Consider the following 25,741-nt stretch of genomic DNA (forward strand, 5'->3'; position numbering starts at 1 on the left):
TGTGATGAAGCATATTGAACGACTCAAGCTCACATTGCTTTACTCCCAGTAATACAGACGTTACGAGCCAAGACATCGACGTACCTACATAAGGATAATTCGTCGGATTTTATTTCCTTAAAGTCCCTTTCATGTATTTCAATTGGACTTTCATATTGCTCCATAATAGGTAAGCCGAAGTGTGGTATTGTATTCACCGTTTGGTTTGGAGCACCCCCTATTACTTTTTTTATTATTATTACGATAAACGGATCACCTGATGGTAAGCAATTACCGCCGCCCTTGGTCACCGAAAACACTAGAGGCGTTACAAGTACGTTGCCGGCCTTTTGGATCAGGGATTGGGAAGAGAGGTAATTGAGCCTAATAGCTTTGTTGGTAAAAGATTGGTCTTATACTGTACTAGCTTCTGCCTGCGGCTTCGCCTATGTGATAGTCCAGACAATAATCTAGCTCTGTTCCAATTTTGATTTCACCCCGATCCGTTCAGCTATTTTTTGACGTGATGGGGTAACAAGCAATCGTATACATTTTCGTATTTATAACATTAGTAGGATATGTAAAGTAGCATATAACACATAACTATCTACAAAACTGTGCTACCTGAAACATTACACGTGCCCATACTTCTTGTATGTCATCACATAATGTCTATAATTAAGCAGCGAAATATTACGTGCAGCGAAGTTCTGAATGACAGCGAGATGAAACGATATTTTACAAGTGAAGAGTTTTCTATGGACCATTGTTCAGCGTTTTACATTCGTTTGCGTACATTATACATATTCTCGTCTGTATGTATGTACGTTTTTATATACTCGCAGTACTTGTTATGTGATAATGGACTATGTTAAATTACTTCATTTATGATTTATGATGTGAATAAAATATCGATACGTCTGTTGTGTTCTGTTACGTAGAAAGTAAGGATGAAGGTTCTTCTCTATTCGAAGCTACACTTTGGAACGAGCACTTAGCTTCACTGACAGACAATTCAATTTCACGTTTCAAGAGTGCCTAATTAAGGATTAATTGAAATAAATGCTTTGACTTAACTTTGCAGAAGGTACAAGCAAAGAGTTTAATGTGTAGAGTTTGATTGTTTTTTAACTCCAGGTTCGATTTGAATTGTTATGTTTGTGTTGGATAGTGTATTTATCAAGGAAGACTATAGGCTATTAAACATCACGCTACGACTAATAGAAGCCGAGCAGAGCGGGTGAAACTGCGCCGGAGTGACTAGTAAGAAATAATTATTCGATTTTTTTTCTTATTTGCACTGAAAAGGCATTAAGCTATACATAATTTAAATTAAGACACGGTGTAATACCTTAACATGAAAATAAAGATTTTGAGTTTGAGTTTAAGTATTTTTTTACTCCATAGAACTACGAAAACAGCATAGCAACATATGGTTAAAAAAAATCTAATCCTATTGACAGATGTAATCTAATAAGGAAGGGTGTCGGTATGTGAGTCGGTTCGTTTATCGATACAAAGCCTGTCGGGTATGAGAGCGGGTCCCGGGGGAAATCTGTCTGCGGCAAGAATGATGTTTGTGTATTCGAGCGGTGCGCCCAATCAATGCCACACACCTGCCACTGAGCCATGGGAGCACCTGTCATAGTATTGTTATTAATTTATTGCCATGGGCTTTTCCCGTAGTATCAGATTATACTTTTAAAGTTGGATGAAGTTATTCCGTGATTGCAATGTTGATTTGCAAGTTTTCGGTGCAAATGAAATGTTTTGAATGTGTGTACGACTTGGTTGGACAGGTTGGACTGGTATCCAAACGAAAAAATGAAGTGTGGCCGTACTCGGCAAACCTGGTGGCATACAGTGATAGCAGAAGCGGTGAGCGCATCGGAATGACGTGGAGCGAGGTGAAGGAAGCTCAAGACCGATCGAGATGAAAGATCACCTCAAAACGGCTGAATAGATCGTGATTAAAATGGAACAGGGTAGATTATGGTCTGGAATAACACATAGGCTACTTTCTATCCCACGGGAATGCGGGCGAAGTCACTGGCAGAAGCTAGTATTTAATAATATTAGTATTACGTTATTTAATAAGTGACAAGAACTTGGTAAGTCTGACCACAGAGATGTAATGAGGATGTCTTAAAATAGAACCCCGAAGTTATTCGGTTACAGTAGAACTCCAATTATCCGAACTCCGACTATCCGAATCGCCGATTATCCGAATCACAAAAATTGACCAAAAAACTTCTAAGTGCGCTATTATTCTCTAGGAAGCTAGTGTTTGCGCGTCAAGTCTTGACTTGACTTGTCTTAAGTGGTGCCTAATGTCTTCGCAATTTAATTCAATAAAAAAATAGTGCAACTATCAAAACGTAGCTTTTATTCTCTTCAATGGCAATTTTTTTTAAAAAGTCCGTAGTAGAATATTTGATTATCCGAATGGGTCCCGTCCCCATTAGATTCGGATAATGAAGTTCTACTGTACTACGAGTGACGCGAGCGGACGAAGATTAAACTTATGTCTGAAATATATTGGATATTACTTTAGTTATATTTCTAGGAACTAATTTATCATGTTTATTAGTTGTTAGTGGTATCAGCGTAATGTCTCGACTCTGTTAACATGGAAACTTTCGTATCTTTTCGATGTCTTTATTATTATTTATTTTATGTATATAATTTCTGTTTTTATTTTATTTTCACTTTGTTCTTTTAGAACTTTACTTTAATTTTTATTTTTAATTTGTGTTATATTAGTATTTGTGTGTTTATTTTCATTTTATATAAATGATGTATTTGTGTGCGTGTCTTCTGTCAAATAAATGCTTTTTCTTTCTTTCTTGTCTCATTTTAGTCACTTCAACCTTTTGAAGATATTTTCTTTAATCATTTTCTTTTTTTTCGTCCATGTAAGTTTACAAAATCTCTGTAATAGTATAGGATAGTTTAGTGCCAAATGGTCCACATAATACTATTGCCTCTAATGTTTCTTGTAAATATCTGAAGACTAAAACAAACTGCTGTGATGTAATGTACCCAGGGAATACAAAAGCCGGCAAAACCTAGCTCATTTATAAAATGGAAATATCTTGTTTTCCTACAACCGACTACTTAGTTGAATAGAGAGCTGGAACTTGAACCCTAAGTACTATCATCGTTTAGACGCATACGAGACGAGTTAAAAAATGCGCGGATTTACAAATCCGTGGCTAAGCTTAGCTTTAGTGTGACGTGCTATCCTTTATAGGGATTAGTTTACGTTCCGATGAGCACTGCCGAGCGCACCCGAGCGCCGCCGAAAGCTTCCGATTGCCTCCGAGAGACCCCGACCGCCGCCGAAGCTCAAAGCAATGCTTGATTAAATGCTTTGTTTTATACTCAGCCTTTGACTGTGTACTAACTAATCATAAGCTGGTAATTACTTACTGACATTATACCATGTATAATCCATAGTATATGTATAATGTAAGTCTTGTAGCTTATGTATGTAAACAGTAGCCTTAGTATAAGTTTGGTTTACGTTCAAAGTAATCGAAAGGAGAGCGCGTTCGGCGCTCTGATTCGTTGGTTTATTTGAGCCAGCCAATCACAGCGCTATACGCGCTCTTATTTTGGTTATTTTAAACCTAAAGCAAACTCGTACTAAGGATACAGATACTACTTTATCACCCACAAGGTGTTTACCGCTGAACATAAGCCTCCCTTATGAGTTCCAGATTTAGGTGCTAAAAGATATAGGTACAGGCGGGAATCAGGGAATAAACCACTAGTGGGAGAACCATTAATTAAGCGTAGGATTAGAATTCGTTCGCAACCAATCACTTTAAGTAATTACTCAGATAGCTAGGTATTAATTCTAGGTTTCTAGTTTATAGACTATTCATGGTGTTGAAGGGCAGGAACACAATGGCGGATTGATTAACGACTTTAAATCAATTTTAACAATGCAGAGAAATTCTGATAATTTATGATACAATACATAAATTTCTTCAGAATTTATGAATAAAACATAAACTAGGTTAGTCATTATTCCCATTATAATAAAGACAAGCTAAGTTTAATGTTTTTGTTACATTTTATCGTCTCTCTGCCAACAGTTTCGGTACTTAGTACTTTAACTTTGTGAATATTACTTAACGTTATGATGTAAAACTAAGGCCGACTAGTTGTTGGGCGTTTAGGTCCTGAGTCTGATGTGATGTTGTTTATGGGCTCAGTTGAGAAATGTACTTGTTGGAACTTTGGTATTTTCGAAACCCTCTATTCAAACCGGGATCGCATTTCGTTGTAGATCTAATCGATACTTGGTGCTTTTTGCCCAAACAAAGCTGGATTTTAGTCCTTTCCTCTTGTAAATTGTGACTTTATATGTATATGTCAAATTATAAATCAGGCGAATGTTTACTTTAATTACAATTTCTTCTTAATTTCCGTCTGTAAACTATTTTAATACATTAGACACGTATATTTTCTTTTCTTACAAAATTAAAAACCTTCTACGATAGTTTGTTTCGAAATATCGAGTAACGTCACGATTTACTACATTTTAAAGAGAAATGTGATGTAATAACCTCCCACTTCTAAAACTTAACTCCGTTTTATCTAAATATTGTTTATTTATAGAATAAAATAAAAAATACGGCTGTATTATGTTTTAATTATCTCACTGACGGACTAATTAGATTTTTTTCATTCCATATTTAGCCCTCTCTAATTAAACATTATATTTTGTTCAGTCTACTCGTATTACATGTTCATAAATAAAACTCTACTGTAATATCATTTAAAACACCATACTTCAGCATTTTCTACAGCTTACGCAGCGCTGTAAATTGTCGTGAAAAACATTTTAACTTAAAGCCTGCCCTTCATAAATAACAAGGAATTTCAAGTTTTACGGGAAATGTGTTTCATAAATAAGATGGTGACTTTAGATGTCAATACTTATACAATTAATAATTATATTAATTTTGAGATATCTTACTTTGACTACCTTGGTCGATGGTGTCGACTTCGATTGCCGCACTTGATGGTACCGGGTGCGATTTTAGTATAACGGTTAATTCGGTTTTTTGAAATATTCGTACATACTTAGATTGTCAGTACTATAATGAATTTTTGTTTTAATAAAAATAAAACGAATGAGTACTTATACAAAATTAGTTTATTTAGGAAATATGTTTGTAATCATAAGTACAATCACGTGTTTAAATATCGTTCACTAATTACCAGTCACCCTATATAGGGTGTCTGAAATTGTACCATTGTAATAAAATTGTTTGTAGAAATAGGTTTAGTCTAAATTGTATGGACTAATCTGATCGAAATAAATTATTTTGTGTTTACAAAATATTTTATAATGTATTGTTTGATATTGGTGCATAGTCTAAAGTTACTGCAAATTCTCCACAATTTAAAGAAATTAATACAGAAGGAATAAAACGATTATGAAACCATATACTAACACGAGTGAAGACAAGACAAAACTTAACCACCATACATATAAGTATCGATTTCAGTGGAACGTGCGTTGGTTCCGAAGTGGTAATCGAATGAGAACGAGTGAATGAATGGAACGAATGGAACGAATGAAGACGTGTAGCAGTCGTGCATCGTTGCGTGAGTGGAGTTCATGATATTAAGATGTTGGTTTAGTGGCGCGAACAATAGCTCGTTCAGGGAATATTGAACATTATTATGTGTATCTAGAGGTTATTTAATGAAATTGTGTGGATTTGAGTAGTTAGGTATATTATATAAGATTGTTTCAATTAATTATAGTGAGGGGTTTGGTAATATTATGCCAATCAACACTTCCAATATTACTAACATAACACATAAAATATCTGGTATAACGATGGAGTTTCTTGCTCGTTCTTCTTCATTTAAAACTATACTTTGGAACGAGCACCTAGCTTCACAGACAGACACGCGGACAGTTCAATATTGATGTTTCAAAAGTGCCACATCTTACTCGCACAGCATTATAGCTCGGTATCGGTGAAAACTTTCACATAGTTTCACAGCTTAGCTATTACATAGCTGGTAAAAAAGCACCCTTATATTCAAACAAATACCAATTATAATAACTACAAGTTGTTTAACTCATAAATCACGACATAATACTGACTACATTGGAAATAGCACCGTTTGAAATGTTTCACCATTTTCAGCTATGAATGAGACACCCTATAATGTAGGTACCTATACACACTAGTTCAATGTCAGGGTCACAAGCCGTTTGATTCGGGTCACGTCCCACAGAGGGCGCGCCACTGACCCACTCACTACACTGCAAATTAAGCCGTCAAGTGTACTTCTTAGGGCTTATTTTCAAAGAGCCTTTGCTAAATCTTGGCGCCATTTCGAGTGAGCAATTAGGTTGCGTGTGATTTTTACTGAAATAAAAATGTTTTTAATTTAATTTATATTGCATGTGATATTGGACTAAAAGTGTAAAAATGTTGATATGTAGTACTTACTTACTTTTTTTAATTATCCAATGACTTAAATAAAGCATCAGACTCTTACTTAATAAACACAGTGGCCCGTTCAACGCGAAGCGCCTAAGCCTATAAGTAGTACTGACGCAGTATTATCACATGATGACAACAGTAATGCCACCACCTGGTTCTCGCATGGATAAAGTTTGAGCATTAATCACCACGCTTACTCAATGCGGGTTGGCGATTTCAAATTTATAATTAGTTATAATACAGAAATAATGAAACTTACTGAAATCCAATGTTTGGAAAAAAAAAATTTGGACAGTCAATGAAATCAAAAGCTACTCGATCTACAATTTTTACATACGAAGAGAAAACAATAAATTTCGAATATTCTACCTAGAGTTTTCCTAGTATTACGCCTTACTGCATAATACCTTGCCTAGGACTAAATCCAGACTTAAACCCAGAATGGCTGCCCGCTTAGCTAGCGCAGCTGTGCAGGCTCTGCACATATTTATGTGATAGCACATTTAAAGCTCAAGTACAGCAGCGGAGACCACACGGACCTATGTTAAGCTAGTCTTGTGGTATTCGGAAGAGTGTGGGTGTGTGTGTGTGGTACCATTTCTCTGATTGAGACAGAAAACACTGAAAGCGCATTCTATTCTTATTTGTTTATATGGTAATCGAAACAATATAATTTGTATAAACTTTTTAAAAAGGTAACCGCCTTCAATTGTCTTTACTGCTTCCATTTTTTAGGGTAATATTCTTAAATGAAATTATGCTGAAAACCGCATCAAAATCAGTTCAGGGAATCGCGAGATAATGGCGCACAAACATGTATACATACAGGTCAAACTAAGAACCCCTTTTTTGAAATCGGTTAAAAATGTAATATAATATACTATGTAATCTAATAATACTTAACATAAGTACTAACAATTGTAAATAAATAGTATTGATTATAAATAAAATTCAAACTCGACCCGAATCAATTCTAAAAATTGTCCGTTTCAGAAGACTAGAAAATGTATGTAACAAAAGTACATTTTATTTAGTTTGCAAAGCGATATTTACAAAGATTTATGTATGCGCTACGTAATAGTACAGAACATGAATTTCCATTGACATTTTTATTAGCTTTATAAACAGTTTGTTCGAACACGCCGGCGGGCGCTGAGACATTACCCACGATATTTATTGCGCTCTCGGCACGTAATGTAACTCCTACTTACATGTTTACTATTTATTCCAGTTTCTTCACACAAATTACACATTTATATTGATATATGATAGTCTTTTCCGTTTAGATTTTTTTTTTTTTTTTTTTACATTTAATGGGTCGACGTTTGACCGCTATCTCACCTGATGGTAAGTGATGATGCGGCCTACGGTGGAGCACGTCTGCCCATAAGCAACCTATTCACTCGGGCCTTGAAGACACCCAGGTTATACCCATCAGGAAACACAGACTCCGGCAAGGAGTTCCACTCCCTAGCAGTTCGCACAAGGAAGCTTGAAGCGAAGCGCTTCGTGCGAGTGGGTGGGATATCTACCATGAAGCGGTGACGCCTCGCCGATTGTCTTGTGGTTCGATGATGAAAAGGACTAGGGGAATCAAGTTGTGCAATTCCCCCGCACACTCTCCGAAATGTATCCGGTAAAAAACGGAAAGGCTTGCGACCTTGCGCCTGTGTTCAAGGCTTTGAAGCCGGGCCTCCACAAGCGCATCATCGTTGATGAGCTTCTTGGCACGCCTTTCAATGTGTTCGAGCGCATCTAGCTGGCATTTAGCCGAGCCGTCCCAAAGGTGAGAACAGTACTCCATACATGACCGAACCTGCGCTTGGTACAGGCTCAGCAGTTGTTTCGGTGTGAAGTACCGTCTCACCTTCGAGAGGATACCCAACTTCCTACCAGCCAGATGCGCCTTCGACTCTATATAAGAGCCGAAGTTTAGCGTTGGCGATAGAGTTACGCCCAGAAGCTCTAGATGATCCGATATTGGAACGGATACATTTCGGAAAGTAGGAGCCAGCGGAAATTGACTCCGTTTGGCAGAGAATAGACACGCCTGGGTTTTGGTAGCGTTGAACTTGACCAAGTTGGCGTCACCCCAATCGGAGACCGCCTTCAAGGACGAGTTCAACCGTTCGACCATGGATTCTCTTAGAGACTGGATCTGTGTTCCGCTAGTCCGCGCATCGGACACATACCTTTCAACAACTGTGCTGTCATCTGCATACCCAAAGATACCGGGCTTAAGCAGGTCGTTGATGTGCAGCAAAAAGAGCGTTGCTGAAAGTACTGACCCCTGAGGGACTCCGGCGTTGATACCAAATTGGTCAGACGAGCAGCCATCGATGACTACTCGAATTGACCGATCCCTCAGGAAGTCTGCAATCCATCTGCACAGATCAGCGGGAAGTCCATATGCAGGAAGCTTGCCGATAAGGCTGTCGTGCCAAACCCTGTCAAAGGCCTTCGATATATCGAGTGAGACCGCTATTGCCTCCCCGTGCTTCTCTATGGCCTCGCTCCAAATGTGGGTGGCATACGCAAGAAGGTCCCCAGTGGATCGGTTGCGGCGAAACCCATACTGCTGATCGCTGAGGAGGTCGTTACCTTCAAGGTATGCCAGGAGCCTGTTGTTAAGTACACGTTCCATACTCTTACAGAGTATGGACGTGACTGAGATTGGTCGGTAATTGTTAGGGTCGGCACGACTACCTTTTTTGGGCACAGGCTGCACGTTGGCCAGCTTCCATGCAACCGGCACTTGACCAGTCTCCAAGGAAAGTCGAAACAGGCGTGTCAGGATTGGAGACAACTCAGGCGCACAGGTTTTTAAAACCACGGCCGGGATTCCGTCGGGGCCACTGGCCTTGTTCACGTCGAGATTACGCAACGTCTTATACACCTCCTTCTGTCGGATGCGAATTTTCGACATTTTCGTCTCGCATACGTTATTTAGAGAAGGAGGTATAGCGCCACCAGTATCAAGACGTGAAGATTCCGCAAATAGAGAAGCAAACAGGTTTGCCTTCTCTACCGCGGTGTGTGCCAGCGTCCCGTTAGGCCCCAGGAGAGGTGGGAGTGAAGGGCGGCAGAAGTTCGATTCAACCGCCTTGGCCAGGGACCAGAATGCTTTACTACCCGCTGGGTAAGAAGCCAGTTTGTTCCCTATTCGGCCAATGTGGTTGAACCGGGCCATCCGTAATGCCTTTTTGCAAGACTTGGCAGCCCGGTTATAGGCTCTCTTCCTCTCAAGAGTGTCGTCAGCCCTACGACGCCTGGCATCCGCCCATGCCAAGTATGCCGCATGCTTTCGCGCTTCAGCACGTCTGCAGTCGGCATCGAACCATGGACGAGTACCACCGAAAGATGTCGCGTCCGAGAATGGAATGTAGTATTCCATGCCCTGACGCAACACCCCTGTTATGGCATCCGCACAAGCTGACGGGTCTTCAGTAGAGAAGCAGACAGGCCGCCAAGGATAGGATGCAAAAAGGATCGCATCCCATCCCAATCTGCTGACTTGTACCGCCACATCCGCCGAGATCCTCTGGGACAAGGATCCGGTGGGGAGTACGTGGATACGGATTTCACCAGACAGTGGTCAGAGCTACCCAAGGGTGAAGATACTGACACCGAGTAGCTGTCTGGATCAGTTGTCAGCAGAAGGTCTAGGCAGTTGGCAGTGTGCGAGTCGACATCGGGCACCCTTGTGGCCTCCTGGACCAGCTGGGTCAGGCCAAGCGTTAGCGCAAGCTTACGCATTTCCCTCCCAGCATGGTCAGTGCACTGGTATGGGAACAGCCACTCCTGGTGATGGGCGTTAAAGTCCCCCAGTAACACCAACTGGGCCGAAGGGCACCTCTGCCGAGCCGCATCCGCCGTCTCCACAAGGTGCTGCGCTAATCTGGTCGTCTCCAAATCTCCGCTGTGCGACCGGTAGACACAGGCATAGAGGATTTTCTCTATGCCTGTGTCCACCAGTATCCACAAGGTTGAAAAACTGGGGTCCTCAAAGTTTCGGAGACGCCGGTAACAGACGCCGTCTTGAACGTATAGGCATACGCCTGCACGGGGAACGAAATTGTGCTCCAGGGAAAAGCCTGGGTAGTTCAGGTATGATACGTCCGACGGACATCTGATCTGGGTCTCCGAGAGAAACAAGAGCGTTGGGTTCTCGGTCTCCAGATGGTGATGGACCGCATTGAGATTTGAGTGCAAGCCTCGGATGTTGGAGAGGTGCACTTTGAGGGAGAGGAGTGCAGCCGCTGTTGAACCCTTTTCTTAGCTCTCGTTTTCATAATCGTAAATAAGTTGCTGAGAGAATGGTAGTGAAATGTTTCCCCACACAGGCGACCCCCAGACGCGCACCGCAGTTGGCTACACCATTGGGAGGCCAGCCTGGAGACTGCGGGGACGCCCGAGCCCCCCCACGTAAATCCATCGTGCCCTCTCTTCCGGTCGCCAACCGGCACGATGGCGTATACGTGGGATTTTTCGCTAGATGGCGGGGCAGCCTTTCACGTGTGGCTAGCACGCTAATTGGGCCCCCAACTATCTGCGGTCGGCCAGCGGTGCACCGTGCCTCGGATCCCGCTACCCTCCGCGACTGGCCACCCGATGCAGCCACACCAGCGCGCGCCAGATCGGTCTACCCATAGTGAAACAAACATTTCGACCCATCCTCTCGTACGGCGTCACCGAGCATCGTGGCGGAACACGGCTAGGCCGCTTGGCGACACGGTTTTGCTCGGTGGGTGGTTATAATGCCGACGGCCGAAACCTACCACCTGAGTGTCACCTGTTTAGCACCACCCAGAGGCCACGTGTAGGGGTTCAGTTTTTTAAGGGTGCTCTCCTACGGACGAGGGTGACTCAGCCTCCATTTTTTTTTATGTTTCTCCATATATCATTTTCTTCTGTGTCGTGGGTGCGTTTACAAATATACAAGTTCACATGCACATGACACCCAGACCCGAAATAACAATTAGTGTATCACACAGAGTTACTCCATGCGGGAATGGAATCCGCTACACGTGGCGCGGCAGCCGTTTGCCCAGCCACCACACCAACCATGCAAGTCAGTCAAATGAAGAGAATGAGGTCAGAATATGAAACGAAACCTTACCTTAACAAGACACCGAGACATAGTAATAACATAATGGAAAGTAAATAACATCAGGAAACTCATACAAAAGGAACTTAGCACATTGTCCGTTGGAAATGGACTAATGTGTTATAATGCGAGTCCGGAACACATTTACTACACTGTATTTGGCAGCTCTAACTGACGACATGTGACTTGTGACTTTTGTTCATATTTGATTTATAAGTAAAACATATATATTGTATTTTAGTTATTTCTTATATAGTTCATCTTTGCAACTATGCATATCGACGTACTCAATATTCTAAATTTTTTGACCAACGGAAACGACAATTTGTGGATCACACAAAATGTTGCTTCGTGCGGGAATCGAATACGCTACACGTTGCACGGCAGCCTGTTGCCCAGCAACCGTGTAGTCAACATTATCTCTTGCCTAATGCAAATTATAGGATATAAGTTATTAATACATACATTTAGCTTTGTTATCTGTGAAACAATTTCTGTCAACCCTATTTTGCAGCAGAATAAATAAGCTTTTCCATTATTCTTTATTTTTATTTTTTTATGTTAAATTGGCCGACGTTTGGCCGCTATCTCGCCTGATGGTAAGTGATGATGCGGCCTACGATGGATTTATTTTATTTTCACATTATTCTTTAAAAAAAACGGTATATTCACAATCTAGTACCGAGTATGTGACTATACGAGTACATTTCCTGCATAATTTTGTTGAAATAAATACATCTCTTGACTTTCTACCATTCCACATTTTAACTCCTACACTTCTACAAACACTCCCTAATGCAACACTGTTATTAGCTCCAATCGCTAGCAACCACAGCCTTAAGTGAAATAACCTCTTACTACACACGTACAGATACACATACACATAATTATGCATGTAGATGATGGGAGTGACTTGTTCCCTCACCGCATAGTCAGTTGGTTCGTGTGAAGTTCCGCGCAATGATTACACCGAATCATTAACGTTTAGTGATGTGGTTTCGAAGAGAATACCACTTAATATGGGGTGGAATTAATACATAGATATGCTACGTGTGTCATATGAATGATAGAATATGTTGATATGTTGTAGATCATGGTACTAGAATTACATATCGGAAATGTCACCAAACTCTCCTTTTAAAAATTTTACACATCTATTAAGAGAGTAATGCCAATTGTCACCAGACTCTCCTTAAGGGGTTAGTTTCAACGTTTCTTTACGCTAAGTAACATTTAGTTAAGTGACCTTTTATGGGGTGATTGGTGAAAATGCACGGTTGGACCGGTTGTTGGACAACCGACTGCAACGCAACGTGTATTCCCGCACGGAGCAGCTTTTTGTGTAATCCCCAAATTGTTGTTTCATTGTGTCATGTGTATGTTAACTTGCATTTTTGTAAACGGACCCACAACACAGGAAACAATACTAGAGTGGAGAAAAGTTTTGTTTAAATTAGTCAATTAGAGTAGTTCTTTTTAATTTTAACCTCTCATTTGAATTCAATTTGCGCTTACAATTATGAAACCAATGACATTTACAAACATAAGGAAGAAACCAAAAAGTATAAGAACTATTTTTATCACAACACAAACAGAACAAACTTTTATCCATTCCATAAATACACCAGACCACAATCCTAGTCTATATTTATCAAAGGGATAAGCAGACTAATACTTTTATTGTTATTGCCTTACATCCTCATTCCGCCAGTTACTATAATAACCTCCGCGATCCTATTTGTCCGGATTATCCGGGTCTGGGAATACGTCTGAGGTCAGTAGAGCCATGCTATCAATGAGCTTTTAATATAGTTTACCAGACCGCTGTAACGTAAGGTTTTTATCATGAAATGAATTTACGTTATTAAATGTTACTGCGGTTATTTTTTCTAATTTATCCCTTGGTGAGAAATTAAAGAAAAATTAACTGCTTAAGTTGGTATGTGTTTAAAATTAAAAATAGGTAAATAAAAAAAGTAATTTAAAAAACTAAAAAACCCGACTGCGTTTCTTTATAATATTAAAATGAAAAAACCCTAAAACAAGAAAGTAATCGTAAAATTTAAGCAGTCGGGATACGGCTTGCTTTCTAGAATGGGTCCCGACTGCTTAAATTTTACGATTACTTTCTTGTTTTAGGGTTTTTTCATTTTAATATTATAAAGAAACGCAGTCGGGTTTTTTAGTTTTTTAAATTAATTTTTTTATTTATTTATTTTTAGTTTTATTATTTTTTCATTTTGATATATTTAGTGTCACTCTGACAATAAATACGAATCAAACGACCCCTATAAAGTGGAAATCCATCGAGTCGTTCAGGCTAGAGAGTGAGCAATATTCGAATTTGGCGCCAAAAATCCGCCATTTTGTTTTTTTATTATTTTTATATATCCAGTGTCACTCTCACAGTAAATACGAATCTAACGACACCTCTCAAGTCAAAATCCGTCAAGCCGTTTAGGCTAGAGAGTGAGAAATATTCGAATTTGGCGCCAAAAATCCATTTTGTTTTTTTTTAATTTTGATATATCCAGTGTCACTCTCACAGTAAATACGAATCTAACGACACCTCTCAAGTCAAAATCCATCAAGCCGTTTAGGCTGCAGAGCGTGCCAAACAATTATACATACATACATACATACATACATACATACATACATACATACACTCGAAAAACATAACCCTCCTTCTGGCGCAGTCGGGTAAAAAGTAATTGGGTGCGGGCGAGTGCTGGTGCTGCACACTGTATATAAAATACATCTTTAAGCGGAATGAAAACTAAAAATCTATTGTGTTGTTAATAAAAAATATTACTTTAATATGTAATTTTCATTAACTAATTATGTATACATACACATTTATACAATACATAACAAGTGGTTTACAGTAAAGTTGACAATAATTGGGAAAAGTTCTTTACACAAACTTCTTTTTTTGAGTGGATATCATCACCCATTTTAGTGACTAAATCATCCAATGAATTCTCAGCCTTGGACGAGGCGAGATGGAGTGTCAGACTCTTACTGACTAAAAACCACCCCGTTCCTACCCCTGCTCTTCAAGCTGGAGCCCCGGTAAACCCGCTAGGTAGTCCGCAGTTGCGTTCTTTGCTCAACCTAGAGATTGAACTTAGTATTAAACCCGATAGAAAAATCAGCTCTCCATCTTTATACAATATTTGAAAACATAGTTGTTAGTGTGTCTCGCTGTATGTACGTCATGTGTTGGTTGCTAACAAACTCGTTACCTCCTGCAATCTTCGCTTCGTTACACCGAACCGCTCAGCTTTAAACGAAACGTCTAGAATACGAGTTTTCTAGGAGAATTCCTAGAATACAGTGAAAATATCAACAGTATTGGAACTTTAATAATATAAAGAAAAATAATACAATTATTAGTGGTGACTGAACTGTTGAGGAATTGACAAATATACCCTTTAAAAAAAACTGAGAGTCATGTTGACTGTCGAGCCTTTGGGTAGCACTTAACTCTAAATATTGCTACGGAAATGGGACTTATAGGCACTAATGAAATATTTAATGTAAAGTCCTGTAAATATTTAAAAATATATCCTATCTCGAATACTTCGTAAAGAATAAAAACATCTCTAGTCCAGAGCTTAGCTTTTCTATAGTTCATTTTTAAATTACGCCATTTCTGTGTTCTATACCATTAAGATCGACTATTCATGTAATGTGGAGTCTCTTGCTCGTTCTTTTCGATTTGAAGCTACATTTTTGGAACAACACCTAGCATCACTAACCGAGTGAAGGACAATTCAATTTTACCGATTAATTGCAATTGCAAATTAATTACGTTTAAAAAAAAAAGATCATTGCCCCACAATAGGGTTTTCTCCTGTGTCGTGGGTGTGTTTACAAACATCCAATTCACATACGCATGACACCCAGACCCGGAACATCAATTTGTGGATCACACAAAGATGGCTCCGTGCGGGTACCTATCGAGCCCGCTACAAGTTACACGGCAGCTGGTTGCCCAGCCACCGCACTGACCGTGTAGTTAGAACTTGACTTTCCAAAAAAAAAAAAAAAAACAGTAAATTTAAACATCGACGCAGAACTAAATGATCTACATATAAATGTATCGACATAAGTGCACCATAGGCTCCTCCCCGAGCGATGTCCCACTAAGCCCCGGCTTACACAGTAACCCGAAGACAATTAATATCCCCTGGCAGCGCTAACCCCCACGTGAGGGGCTAATTAGCTGAGAACTCATTAATCAGCATTGATGAGCTACGTATTGGACGGCTTGGTTGACATACTGCAAAGATATAAGGTGATATGTGGTGGGAAAGATTACTGAAGATTTTTTTTGTGGGAGAAAATCATCCAATGACTTCTCCCGCCTTGGGCAAGGCGAGAGGGAGTATCAGACTTACTGACTAAAAACCACCTCGTTCCTACTAATGCTTTTCTAGCCAAATCCCCGGTAAATCTAGGTAGTCCGCAGTTCCGGATCAGGCATTAGTCTTACTGAACCCTATCTGTGGTGGTCTGCAGGTAGAAGTTATGACGTAGATATAGTACTTAAGAAAGATTTTTTATTAATTCTACCCCCAAGGGGATAAGATAAGGGATAAAAAGTTTGTATGGAACTTTGGCAATTTTCAACTGATCAGACTGAGACTTTGCATGCATAAAACTTCCATCAATAATAATACTTCTTAACGCGAGCGAAACCGCGGGCAAAATCCAGTATCTACCTACGTGACACTAATCAAAATTGTGTTATTTTAGAAACATTAATTTAAGATGATTCAAAACAATTCAAAACGTACAACTCATAAACAATGCTCAAACAGATGACAAAACAAATCAAAACAAAACAAAATTGTTTTGTCGAAGACAGGGATCTTTGAGAAGTTATAACTTCTATCTTTCAACAAATCAACAAACAAATTACTTGTCACAGTCTACCTGAGTAAGAAATTATTTAGACATTTGACTGAAAACTGAAAGGCTTTGTAGCACTGACCTGAAACTCCAGTGTTAGAACAAAGGCTGTAAGTCACGGCTTATGTCGTCAGCGGTTTGTTCTTCACACTAGCTGTAAACCTCGCCTCAAGTATGACTGTACATAAAATACGTTTGCCTAGCTTTTGTTGGTAGTTTAAAATGTTCATCATCATCATCACATATACAGCCTATAAGTGACCATTGCTGACCATAAGGCTTCTTCTCGTACGTAGAAGGTTTGAGTATTAATCACCAAGCTTGCTCAATGTCACCAGATTTCAATATCCGGTTCGCGATTTCATGAAAGACCGATAACTGTAAAAATTATTAGCGAAATAGTTTCCTCACGATGTGAATCCTTCGCCGTTATGTCAGTGGTGTCTAAATAATCTTAGAAAGCTACATAGGTATAACTTACGGCAAAAGTCGACATAGCGAGCGGCCAAACGTCGACCCATCAAATGTAAAAAATAAGAAAGATTCGTAGCAATTGGCGTTCCATAGTCTCTGTCTACCCCCATGGGATAGATAGGCGTAATATAATATATGTATATACATATTAGCTTGATTTTGAAATATTATTTGTTGATCAACGACACGACAACGACATCACGATGGCGAGCCGGGAAACGTCTACCACTGAGCAAAGGCTTGGCAACGACATTACCATTTACATTAAATATTTATATTGGAATTACCATGTAAATAAATTATAACCTTCGCTTTTTGTGTGACAGGGGATTTTCCTGTATTTTCAACTTGACTGATAATTTGACACCTCCAACGTCAATGTTGGCATGGCAACGCCTTATTACATGGTGCTCGGAAAGTAAGCTGGTGACGTGTGTGCACCCTTCACAGTACAGTGAACACACATACACACAGGAAAACGTATTTGTTACTGATATTGTGACTAACATACTGACTCGACAATAATGTAATCACTTATTACATGTTCTTATTTTGGAATATTTTATATTCGGCTGCGAATGTGATTTTTCCCTATCAACAGTTAGGGTAAAAATGTAACGGTGGCATTATTCATATAAATTCGTATCATTGAACGAAATTATTATATTTCCAATTTTTATTCATTTCGAACCAATATAGGAAAGATTCTCAGTTATAGAATAGGTATAAAGGTTTTCTTTGCCTGTGTCGTGAGTGCGTTTACAAACATAAAGTTTGGTAGAAAGAAAATGTGTTCTAAGTAAACCTGTGCACCGCTTTGAAGAGTCAGAAGTGTGAAGACAAAGTTCCCTATCTCCCAGCTATCGATGGAAGCTGATCTTTCCTAATGTAGATAGTTGCACGAGTATCATTACCAAACTCTGCGAGACTCTGCCTCAGGGCTGCCTCGTGTTCACAGAAAATTGTTTAGGAGACAAGAAGACAAGAATATGAAATGAAATGTCCACCCACATTTCTCTTGAGTTACGTTATACAGTATAACAGATGTATAACTTATACTTCTGTACTTTAAGACGTGTGCTTTTTGACATACATTGGACAAAAATCTCCACTATATAAATATTTCAGAAAACTTACATACTTAAAATCCAAATATAAAGTTTTTATTTACATGTACTTTAGGAAACAGGAGTAAAGTTCCCTAAGAAAAGGAGGATCCTCCGACTAGGCGAGATTATTGTGTCTAGCAGGCTTTCTGCCCAACTGTTGTTCGTTGGGATTTTCTGTCTATGTATGTGTCTTCACATGTGCAATGTAGGATTTTTATGACGTCATCCGTTGATTTGTTCGTCGATCATCTATGTGCGACTTCTGTCATCTACCACTTGTCATGTGTTGCCACATAGCTCAATTCAGAAGACTTTCTTTTCTTTTCTTTTTTTAAAAACATCGCCCCACACTAGGATTTTCTCCTGCGTCGTGGGTGCGTTTACAAACATACAAGTTCACATACACATGACACCCAGACCCGAAACAACAATTTGTGGATCACACAAAGAGTTGCTCCGTGCGGGAATCGAACCCGCTACCCGTTGCGCGGCAGCCAGTTGCCCAGCCACCACACCAACTGTGCAGTCAATAAGTAAGTGGTTGTGGTTTTAAAGTGCAGTCAACTTTAAAACCACATATAAACAGGCGTCATACTGGCCAGCCATTTAATTGAAATAGAGCGCATAGCATCACGCCACCCTCGCCCCTGTTATCAGAAGCCCTACAACTGTGATTGAATACTGCAGCCGCCACCGAGGGCAGTATTATCACTTCTAGTTTTGTAGTCTATAGCTGCTAACATTCTTTATATTAACTTATTAGATAGGTTTGTTCTGTATAAAAATGTGATGATAAACAGAAAATAAGAAATAATATGTATGTATTAAAATATGTTATCTAAATCCCCAATACATATTTCAATTGTTTGAAGAAATTACAGTATCCAACGTGGTCCTAAGTTCCAAAATAAAGTGTGGGAGAGCCATGCTTCGGCACTACTGGGCTGGCTCGGCCCAAAAAATCGGCAAGGCACATTTAACGTCTCTGGTGTTTCGAGTGTCCATGAGCGGCAGCGATTGCTTACCATCAGGTGATCCGTCAGCTCGTTTACCCCCTTATATCAGAAATGTCTATAGTTGGAAAATAAATTAAAAATTTTATTAATCATCATTCCATTTCCGACCACCGGAATATTCCAACAGAATGGTTTCAGTGTTTAATGTTAATTACCGCTACATCATGCACTGTCATCCATATTGCAAGCGGACGGAACGAGGCTGGCAACACACGCCATATTAATTTAATGAATCAATATTTAAATCTGGCAATACGTTCAATTGGCAACTTGTTCCGATGACATTCGATTTGAGTTGAGTACGATAGCGGCAGGTCCGGGCGATACCAATCCTACTGGTATTGGTTTTTGTACGGAATTTAATTAATAAAATAAATAAAAGTTGGCCACGATTGGTTGTCCAAACTCAACCCAATTAGATTTGGGCCACTAGTTCCTTGATTGTACAATAGGATTTCAAATCAAACGAAATCGAAATGTATAAAAGTTCGACTGGCTAGAATGTGGAGTGGTCGTATGGATGATTGTTAGTATTAGAACTAGCACAATATTACTTAGTGACTGCAAAGGCTAGTCGAAAATTGTTTCATAGAAGTTTAACATAGGGACGGGATGTGTATTTCTTTTAACAATTCATATTCAGCTATCCTTTCTTTATGGAACACGCCGGTTAACGAGCAGAGGTATCACCTGATGGTAAGCAATCGCCGCCGCCTGCTGTAACACCAGAGGCGTTACAAGTGCGTTACCAGACTTTTAGGGATTAGGAATTTAAGGGTTGTTGGCGATTGAGAAGATTGGGAAGGGAGCAATTGGGCCTCCGGTAACCTTACTCACAAAACGAAACACAACGCAAGCGTTGTTTCACGTCGGTTTTCTGTGAGGCCGTGGTATCACTCCGGTCGAGCCCTGAATCTTGGCCAGATCCTGAGGCTGAGAATAGGAAACAAAAAAATAGATCATCAGTACTGAAAATAGGATAAATAAGAAGTTTACTCCATTTTCACCAAGTTCTTTGTTGCAGAGCATCGTACGTGTCGGTGCTGACGATAGTGGCGTTCTCGCTGGAGCGGTACCTGGCCATCTGCCACCCGCTCCACCTGTACGCCATGGCTGGGTTGAGGCGCGCCCTGCGGATAGTGGCTGCCCTGTGGCTGGTCTCCCTGCTGGCGGCCTCGCCCTTCGCCCTCTACACCACTGTCAGCTACCATGACTATCCACCAGGTAAGGAAACCTATAAAAATATTTTTGGGTAAAGACTTTTTTATAGTGAGAAGGAATTACGATTATAAATAAGCAAATTCTTTATATAGCATCGACAGCCTATAAGTGACCACTGCTGACCAAAGGCCTCTTCTCGCACGGAGAAGATTTGAGCATTAATCACCAGCGATTTAGAAAGTACATATAACTCGTCAAAAAGTCACATTGGTACTTGCCGTTGGTAGGTTTCGAACACATTATCATAATTATCATGATACTAGCTTTTGCCCGCGGCTTCTCTCGCGTAGAATTTGGTCTGCCACATTAAGTTAATGTGAAAAAATCCCAATGTTTAAAAAAAAGAAAAGTAACGTGACATTTTTTTAAACACTGGTATTTTTTTATTTACCTTCACATCGTACATCCTGTAAAATAGTACCAAATTTAATTAGATTTATGGTTCACAATTTTGTTTGTACTGGCTTGCACATAAAAGATAGATATATGCTGTCGCGAACTTTTATTTAGATCTACTTAAGACAAACAATCCTGCGGTACATCTTCCTTTTGTAACTCCATGGGTTTAAGCAGCGCACGCCAAGATAGCTCTCAGATGGAAGATTTTTTTCTGACTTAATTGACACGTATCGTTATATTATGACCAGAACGACATAAAATCATTATAAATTGTATCCTATGTGTTATTCTGATGTATAAGCTATATTGTGGTAAAGTTTCATTCAAACCATTCAGTAGTTTTTACGTGAAAGAGTAACAAACATCCATACAAACTTTCGCCTTTATAATAGTAGTAGGATTAACAAATTCTTCACACATAATATAAAGTGAATTATATTTTCATGGAAATTATAAAATTTCAACGCGAATGAAATTCTTTGTAGAGTAATGCCATGCACGATCGTGCAAAATTTTTGCTGCGAAATCTAAAAAGAAATGATGATGTGATTCAATAGATTTGCACCTTTTTTACAAAGCATTTGAGACGAACATCTACGAGAGAAATTATACAGACGAGTAATTGATGAGCTGACGTCTACATTTGGCTTTACTTGACACTTGTATTTAAAGAAAAAAAATTGCTAATTCCCATCATGTTCGAAGTTTTCACTGAAGGATTCTTAATTGATGGCTCCCAAATGACGTCTGATCAAACAAATCGAACCGCGCTGGAGTATAAAGTTCACTTAAATATTGACTCTGATTTCATTGTGTTCGTCTGACAAGGGTGCCTCCTACTGATGCCCATCCATTACGTTTAGACTTCTTACCACACAATTGTTCGCTCATCTATCACTCGAATTAGTTTTTGGTCAGGTGTATCGAAGTACTATTTTTAGTTCTAGGTCACGGATCTGTTTCTTTTTGGATACATTATTGTTTATTTCTTATAATGTTTACTATACATCTTCTTTTTGTCTCGTGTCTCGAGTTCGATTTCTGGGCAGACATTTCGAATACATACTTACTTGTAGACTCAGGTTTAACTTTACGAAAATTAGGTGAAGAATCTTATTTCGAGTTTATAATTAACAAACTTAAATATGGAATAATATAACAAGAACAATATTCTGGGAGTGGTTATATAATGGTTTAGTTCTACAGTCGCTGGTCGTAAGCCTTTTCTAAAGAGAATATGAGAAAATCCTAAGGTAAAAAAAAAATTGATTAAGAATCTTATTTCAGTTTATAATTAACAAACTTAAATATGAATTAATATAACAAGAACAATATTCTGGGAGTGGTTATATAATGATTTAGTTCTACAGTCGCTGGCCGTAAGCCTTTTCTAAAGAGAATATGTTAATAGTGGCCGAGGTACTTAAACGTTACATGTGTGGTCCAGTTTAGGTACTGCAACGAATATTTAATCGTCATTTCTGAATTGGCTTTTAAAGACATTAAAGTATTTTTTATACTTACAATCTAACCTGATGGAGCAATCCTATGAGGAACCTGTTCCCTTAGGACTTGAAGACACCCAAGTTGTACGTTTTACAGGAATCACTCCGACAAAGAGTTCCATTCTTTAGCTTACGTTCCTTAGCGTAAACTCGAAATAAAACGCTCTATCAGAGAGCGATACTGCCCGATCTTTACCAAATGTGTAGACCCTAAGTCAGTAAGAATTAAACCCACAAGAAGAGTAAAGGTGGTGAGAAACGTATTTATAAAATCTACCGTCACATTTCTTACCTCTAAGTATGTACAGCTACTCGAATTTATGAACTCCTACAAAAAACCTCTTCCTCCAGGGTCGGGCAACGCATCCCTGGAGTCAGCGTTCTGTGCGATGCTGGAGATGCCGTCGTGGTACCTGTGCGAGCTGAGCAGCCTGCTGTTCTTCATCCTGCCTGGAGTCATCATCCTCTGCCTGTACGTCCGCATGGGGCTGCGAATTAGGTATGTCCTGGGGTACGTATCGTTTTTGTTACTGTTTTTTAATTTTATGGTTTAATATTCGTGATTTATTTTTATACCTTGTGTTTTGTTCTTCGTGAGTTTCAATATTCTTGGTATGTATTTGTATTACCTTGTCTATTCCTTTATGAAATTTTTCATTATGATGAAGTTTTTGGGGTCGACACAACTATTTATTTTTTTCTTACAACTATATTTCTGACCCCTTTAATAACCAAATAACCTTATGATAATAATTAACAATACTTAATTAAAATAAACAATGTAATTTTTTAGTCAGTTCTCTTTGAAACCTCTCGTATTATGAGCAGGTTTATCTCTCTGGATCCTTGCCTGTAACCACCGGTAGCTAGGACCATGTTTTCGCTACTGGTCGGCTCCATTGTTTTTGTTTTCTTAAAAATGTACCTAATTTTAGTTTACTTTAAATAAATATATGGAATTTAATATTAGTTAGAAGAACCTCTAAATAACTCCCTATAGAATCGAGTATAGAGTTCTTTTTTGTAGCCTCTTTTAAAAATAAATAAATAAATTTTATACATCAAACAATCTTTGATAGTATTAGTAGTACCATAGTCAGACTCAGAAACAGATTTAGTAGTTTTCTTATTTCAAATCTTATTATATACCGTCTAAGACTTAAAATTTCAAAGCACTGAAGCGAATTTATCTAAACTTGTCTAAATTATTTACAAAGGCAGACATAAATAGATCTTGTCAGGCATTCAGTCTTACACTTAGTACATCTGGCTTAGGTAGGCTTAAAATCATAGTTCATGATGAAAACTAAATAGAATTAAAACTATAAAGCAAGTACACTATAAACTAGTAAAGTAATTATTTTTGTTAAGCTTCTTGTTTTAATTAACGAGAAACTTGGCAATAGTTCATTAATTTTAATATTAACTTTTCTTGCTTTACCACAATTTATCAAAACCAACCAAAAATTGACCTTACTGTAGCTGACCCAAAGTATAAATTCTAATAATTTCACGTTTTAACAAAGTATTTTTAACTGTTATTGAATAACTTTTTACTTCGGTTTGAATGTTTTAACTTTGTACTAATTACAAATTATGAATAACTTTAAATATTCACGTAACAATTTATCATTGTGGGTTTAAAATTATGCAAAAGTTTGAATGTGAATCATGTTCGAATATTTACATAATTAAAGAACGTTTTACAACACACTTGCACTATCAAATGTATACATATATTTAATTCAGTCCACTTACTTCAAGACTTCTCCCGCCTTGGGTGAGGCGAGAGGGAGTGTCACACTCTTGCTGACTAAAAACCACCCCGTTCCTACTCCTGCTTTTCGAGCCGGAGCCCCGGTAACCCGTAAGGCAGTCCCCAGCTACAGAAGAGTCTAGCAGTACTGTTAAATTAACAATAACTAGCTTTCTACAACAAATGCCAACAAAATAATAAACATCGTATTCTTAATTAGCTATCTAGAAGATATTTCTAAGGATCGGGACATTGGCTTCTATATGAATAGACACAAAGTTGGTTATTGTATAAACTCAATTTGACTCCGAATTGAATGCTAACTTATTATTAGGTTAACTCCGAAACAAGCTGAGAACTTCATCTAAAGTGATAACAAACATAGATTTAATACCAGATTGGCCATCCGTCACTTTACAATACAATTGCGACAAATGTAATTTTACTAATAAAAACTTTTATAAAAAAGGGCAACGTCTCCAATTTTCTTTACCGCCTTAATTCAATTTAACTTTTTTAGTCAAGTAATATCTCTAAAGCCTTCTCCTAAGTCAGAAAAATACCATGCTGAAAAACCCTATTGAAATCGGTTCTGCCAAACGCGAGATAATCACATAATATACAGGTCAAATAAAGCACCTCCTGGCACATTAGGTGCAAAGCCCTTTAAACAAATTTGAAATCGCATTAACTTAAAATACGCGTATATTTCACTAACTCGGTAACCATTAATGTGTGGCATAACAATTACTTTCGCGATCACTAGTCAAACTAGACTACCAAATAAAAATCATTACATCTACTGATCTAATTCGAAAATACCGACCTTGATATTTTTAATAATATACTTTTTAAATCTGGTACAAAGTATTCACAGCTATATCGTTTATCATTTATTAGATACCGTGGGTCCGCCCGCGCTTATTTACAGACGTAGGTAAATATTTATTAAAATACGAAGATGGCGCCCACCGCCCACACTGACAAAAATCAAGCCACTTAGCTTTTTGCAAAGGATTCAGAAAAAGATCTATTTTTAGGCTACAAAAATATAGCTGGGTCTATCAATATTGAAATTCTCAATGGTCTAGTCTAGACAAATTGTCAAAAATACGACTGCTAACCGTATTAAATTAGGTTTCTTTATATAAATTTTCCTTTTGTAATATTTTTTAGTAATTCATTTAATGAAATTGTGCTTGGTATTTGGTGATGGACTTGCCAATAAGTAGTTATAGATTAGATTTAAAAAATTACAAACGTCAACGTGCTCCTTTTTTTTTAAAAAAAATAACGTTGCCCTCTAGGATTTTCTTCTGTATCGTAGGGAGAGGCGTTTACAGACATACAATTTCACATGCACATGACACCCAGACCCGTTGCTCTGTGCGGGAATCGAACCCGCTACACCTTGTGCGTAAAAAAACCCCTAGTCCTTCGTAGAATAATATGGAAATGTGTTGTTAGTAATGTAATATGTTTATAGGTTGGCAATACTGTTGTTATGTTGGTAATTACTGTTTTCTCTTTTCAAATAAACAATATGGCTGCGAGCTGATTGTTGCGGTCGTTACTGTTTTGTTAGTTCATTAGAATAAAACTAAGTTTGTTTGAGTTTTCACGTTATCTTACTTATCTAATATACAATGTGATAGGGTTGAGACTTCTAACCCGTTAAGGCTGAGTTCTACACCTAATTTTATCGACAAAAGTCGGGGGTCGAATTGGTCGAATCCCCTCCCCCTAAAAGTTATGGCTATTTTAATATTTTTT

General features: G+C 38.5%; 1 protein-coding gene and 1 long non-coding RNA gene across 2 annotated transcripts in view; one reads left to right on the forward strand and one right to left on the reverse strand.

Annotated features, from left to right (window-relative positions):
- Window positions 1-25,741, forward strand: part of LOC118271510 (neuropeptides capa receptor-like) — a 91,184-nt gene that overhangs the window by 42,473 nt on the left and 22,970 nt on the right. The window contains exons 3-4 of the mRNA XM_050695791.1: window positions 20,112-20,311; window positions 22,564-22,711. Coding sequence (XP_050551748.1) covers window positions 20,112-20,311; window positions 22,564-22,711 — 348 coding nt within the window. The remainder of the gene's footprint in view (window positions 1-20,111; window positions 20,312-22,563; window positions 22,712-25,741) is intronic.
- On the reverse strand, window positions 13,966-14,276 carry LOC126911021 (uncharacterized). The gene is made up of 2 exons (XR_007705583.1): window positions 14,138-14,276; window positions 13,966-13,998 (listed from the first exon to the last, which is right to left on the reverse strand). It is a non-coding gene; the product is annotated as an uncharacterized LOC126911021 (long non-coding RNA).

This window comes from Spodoptera frugiperda, chromosome 9 (genome assembly GCF_023101765.2).
Source record: "Spodoptera frugiperda isolate SF20-4 chromosome 9, AGI-APGP_CSIRO_Sfru_2.0, whole genome shotgun sequence".
Taxonomy (NCBI): Eukaryota; Metazoa; Arthropoda; class Insecta; order Lepidoptera; family Noctuidae; genus Spodoptera; species Spodoptera frugiperda.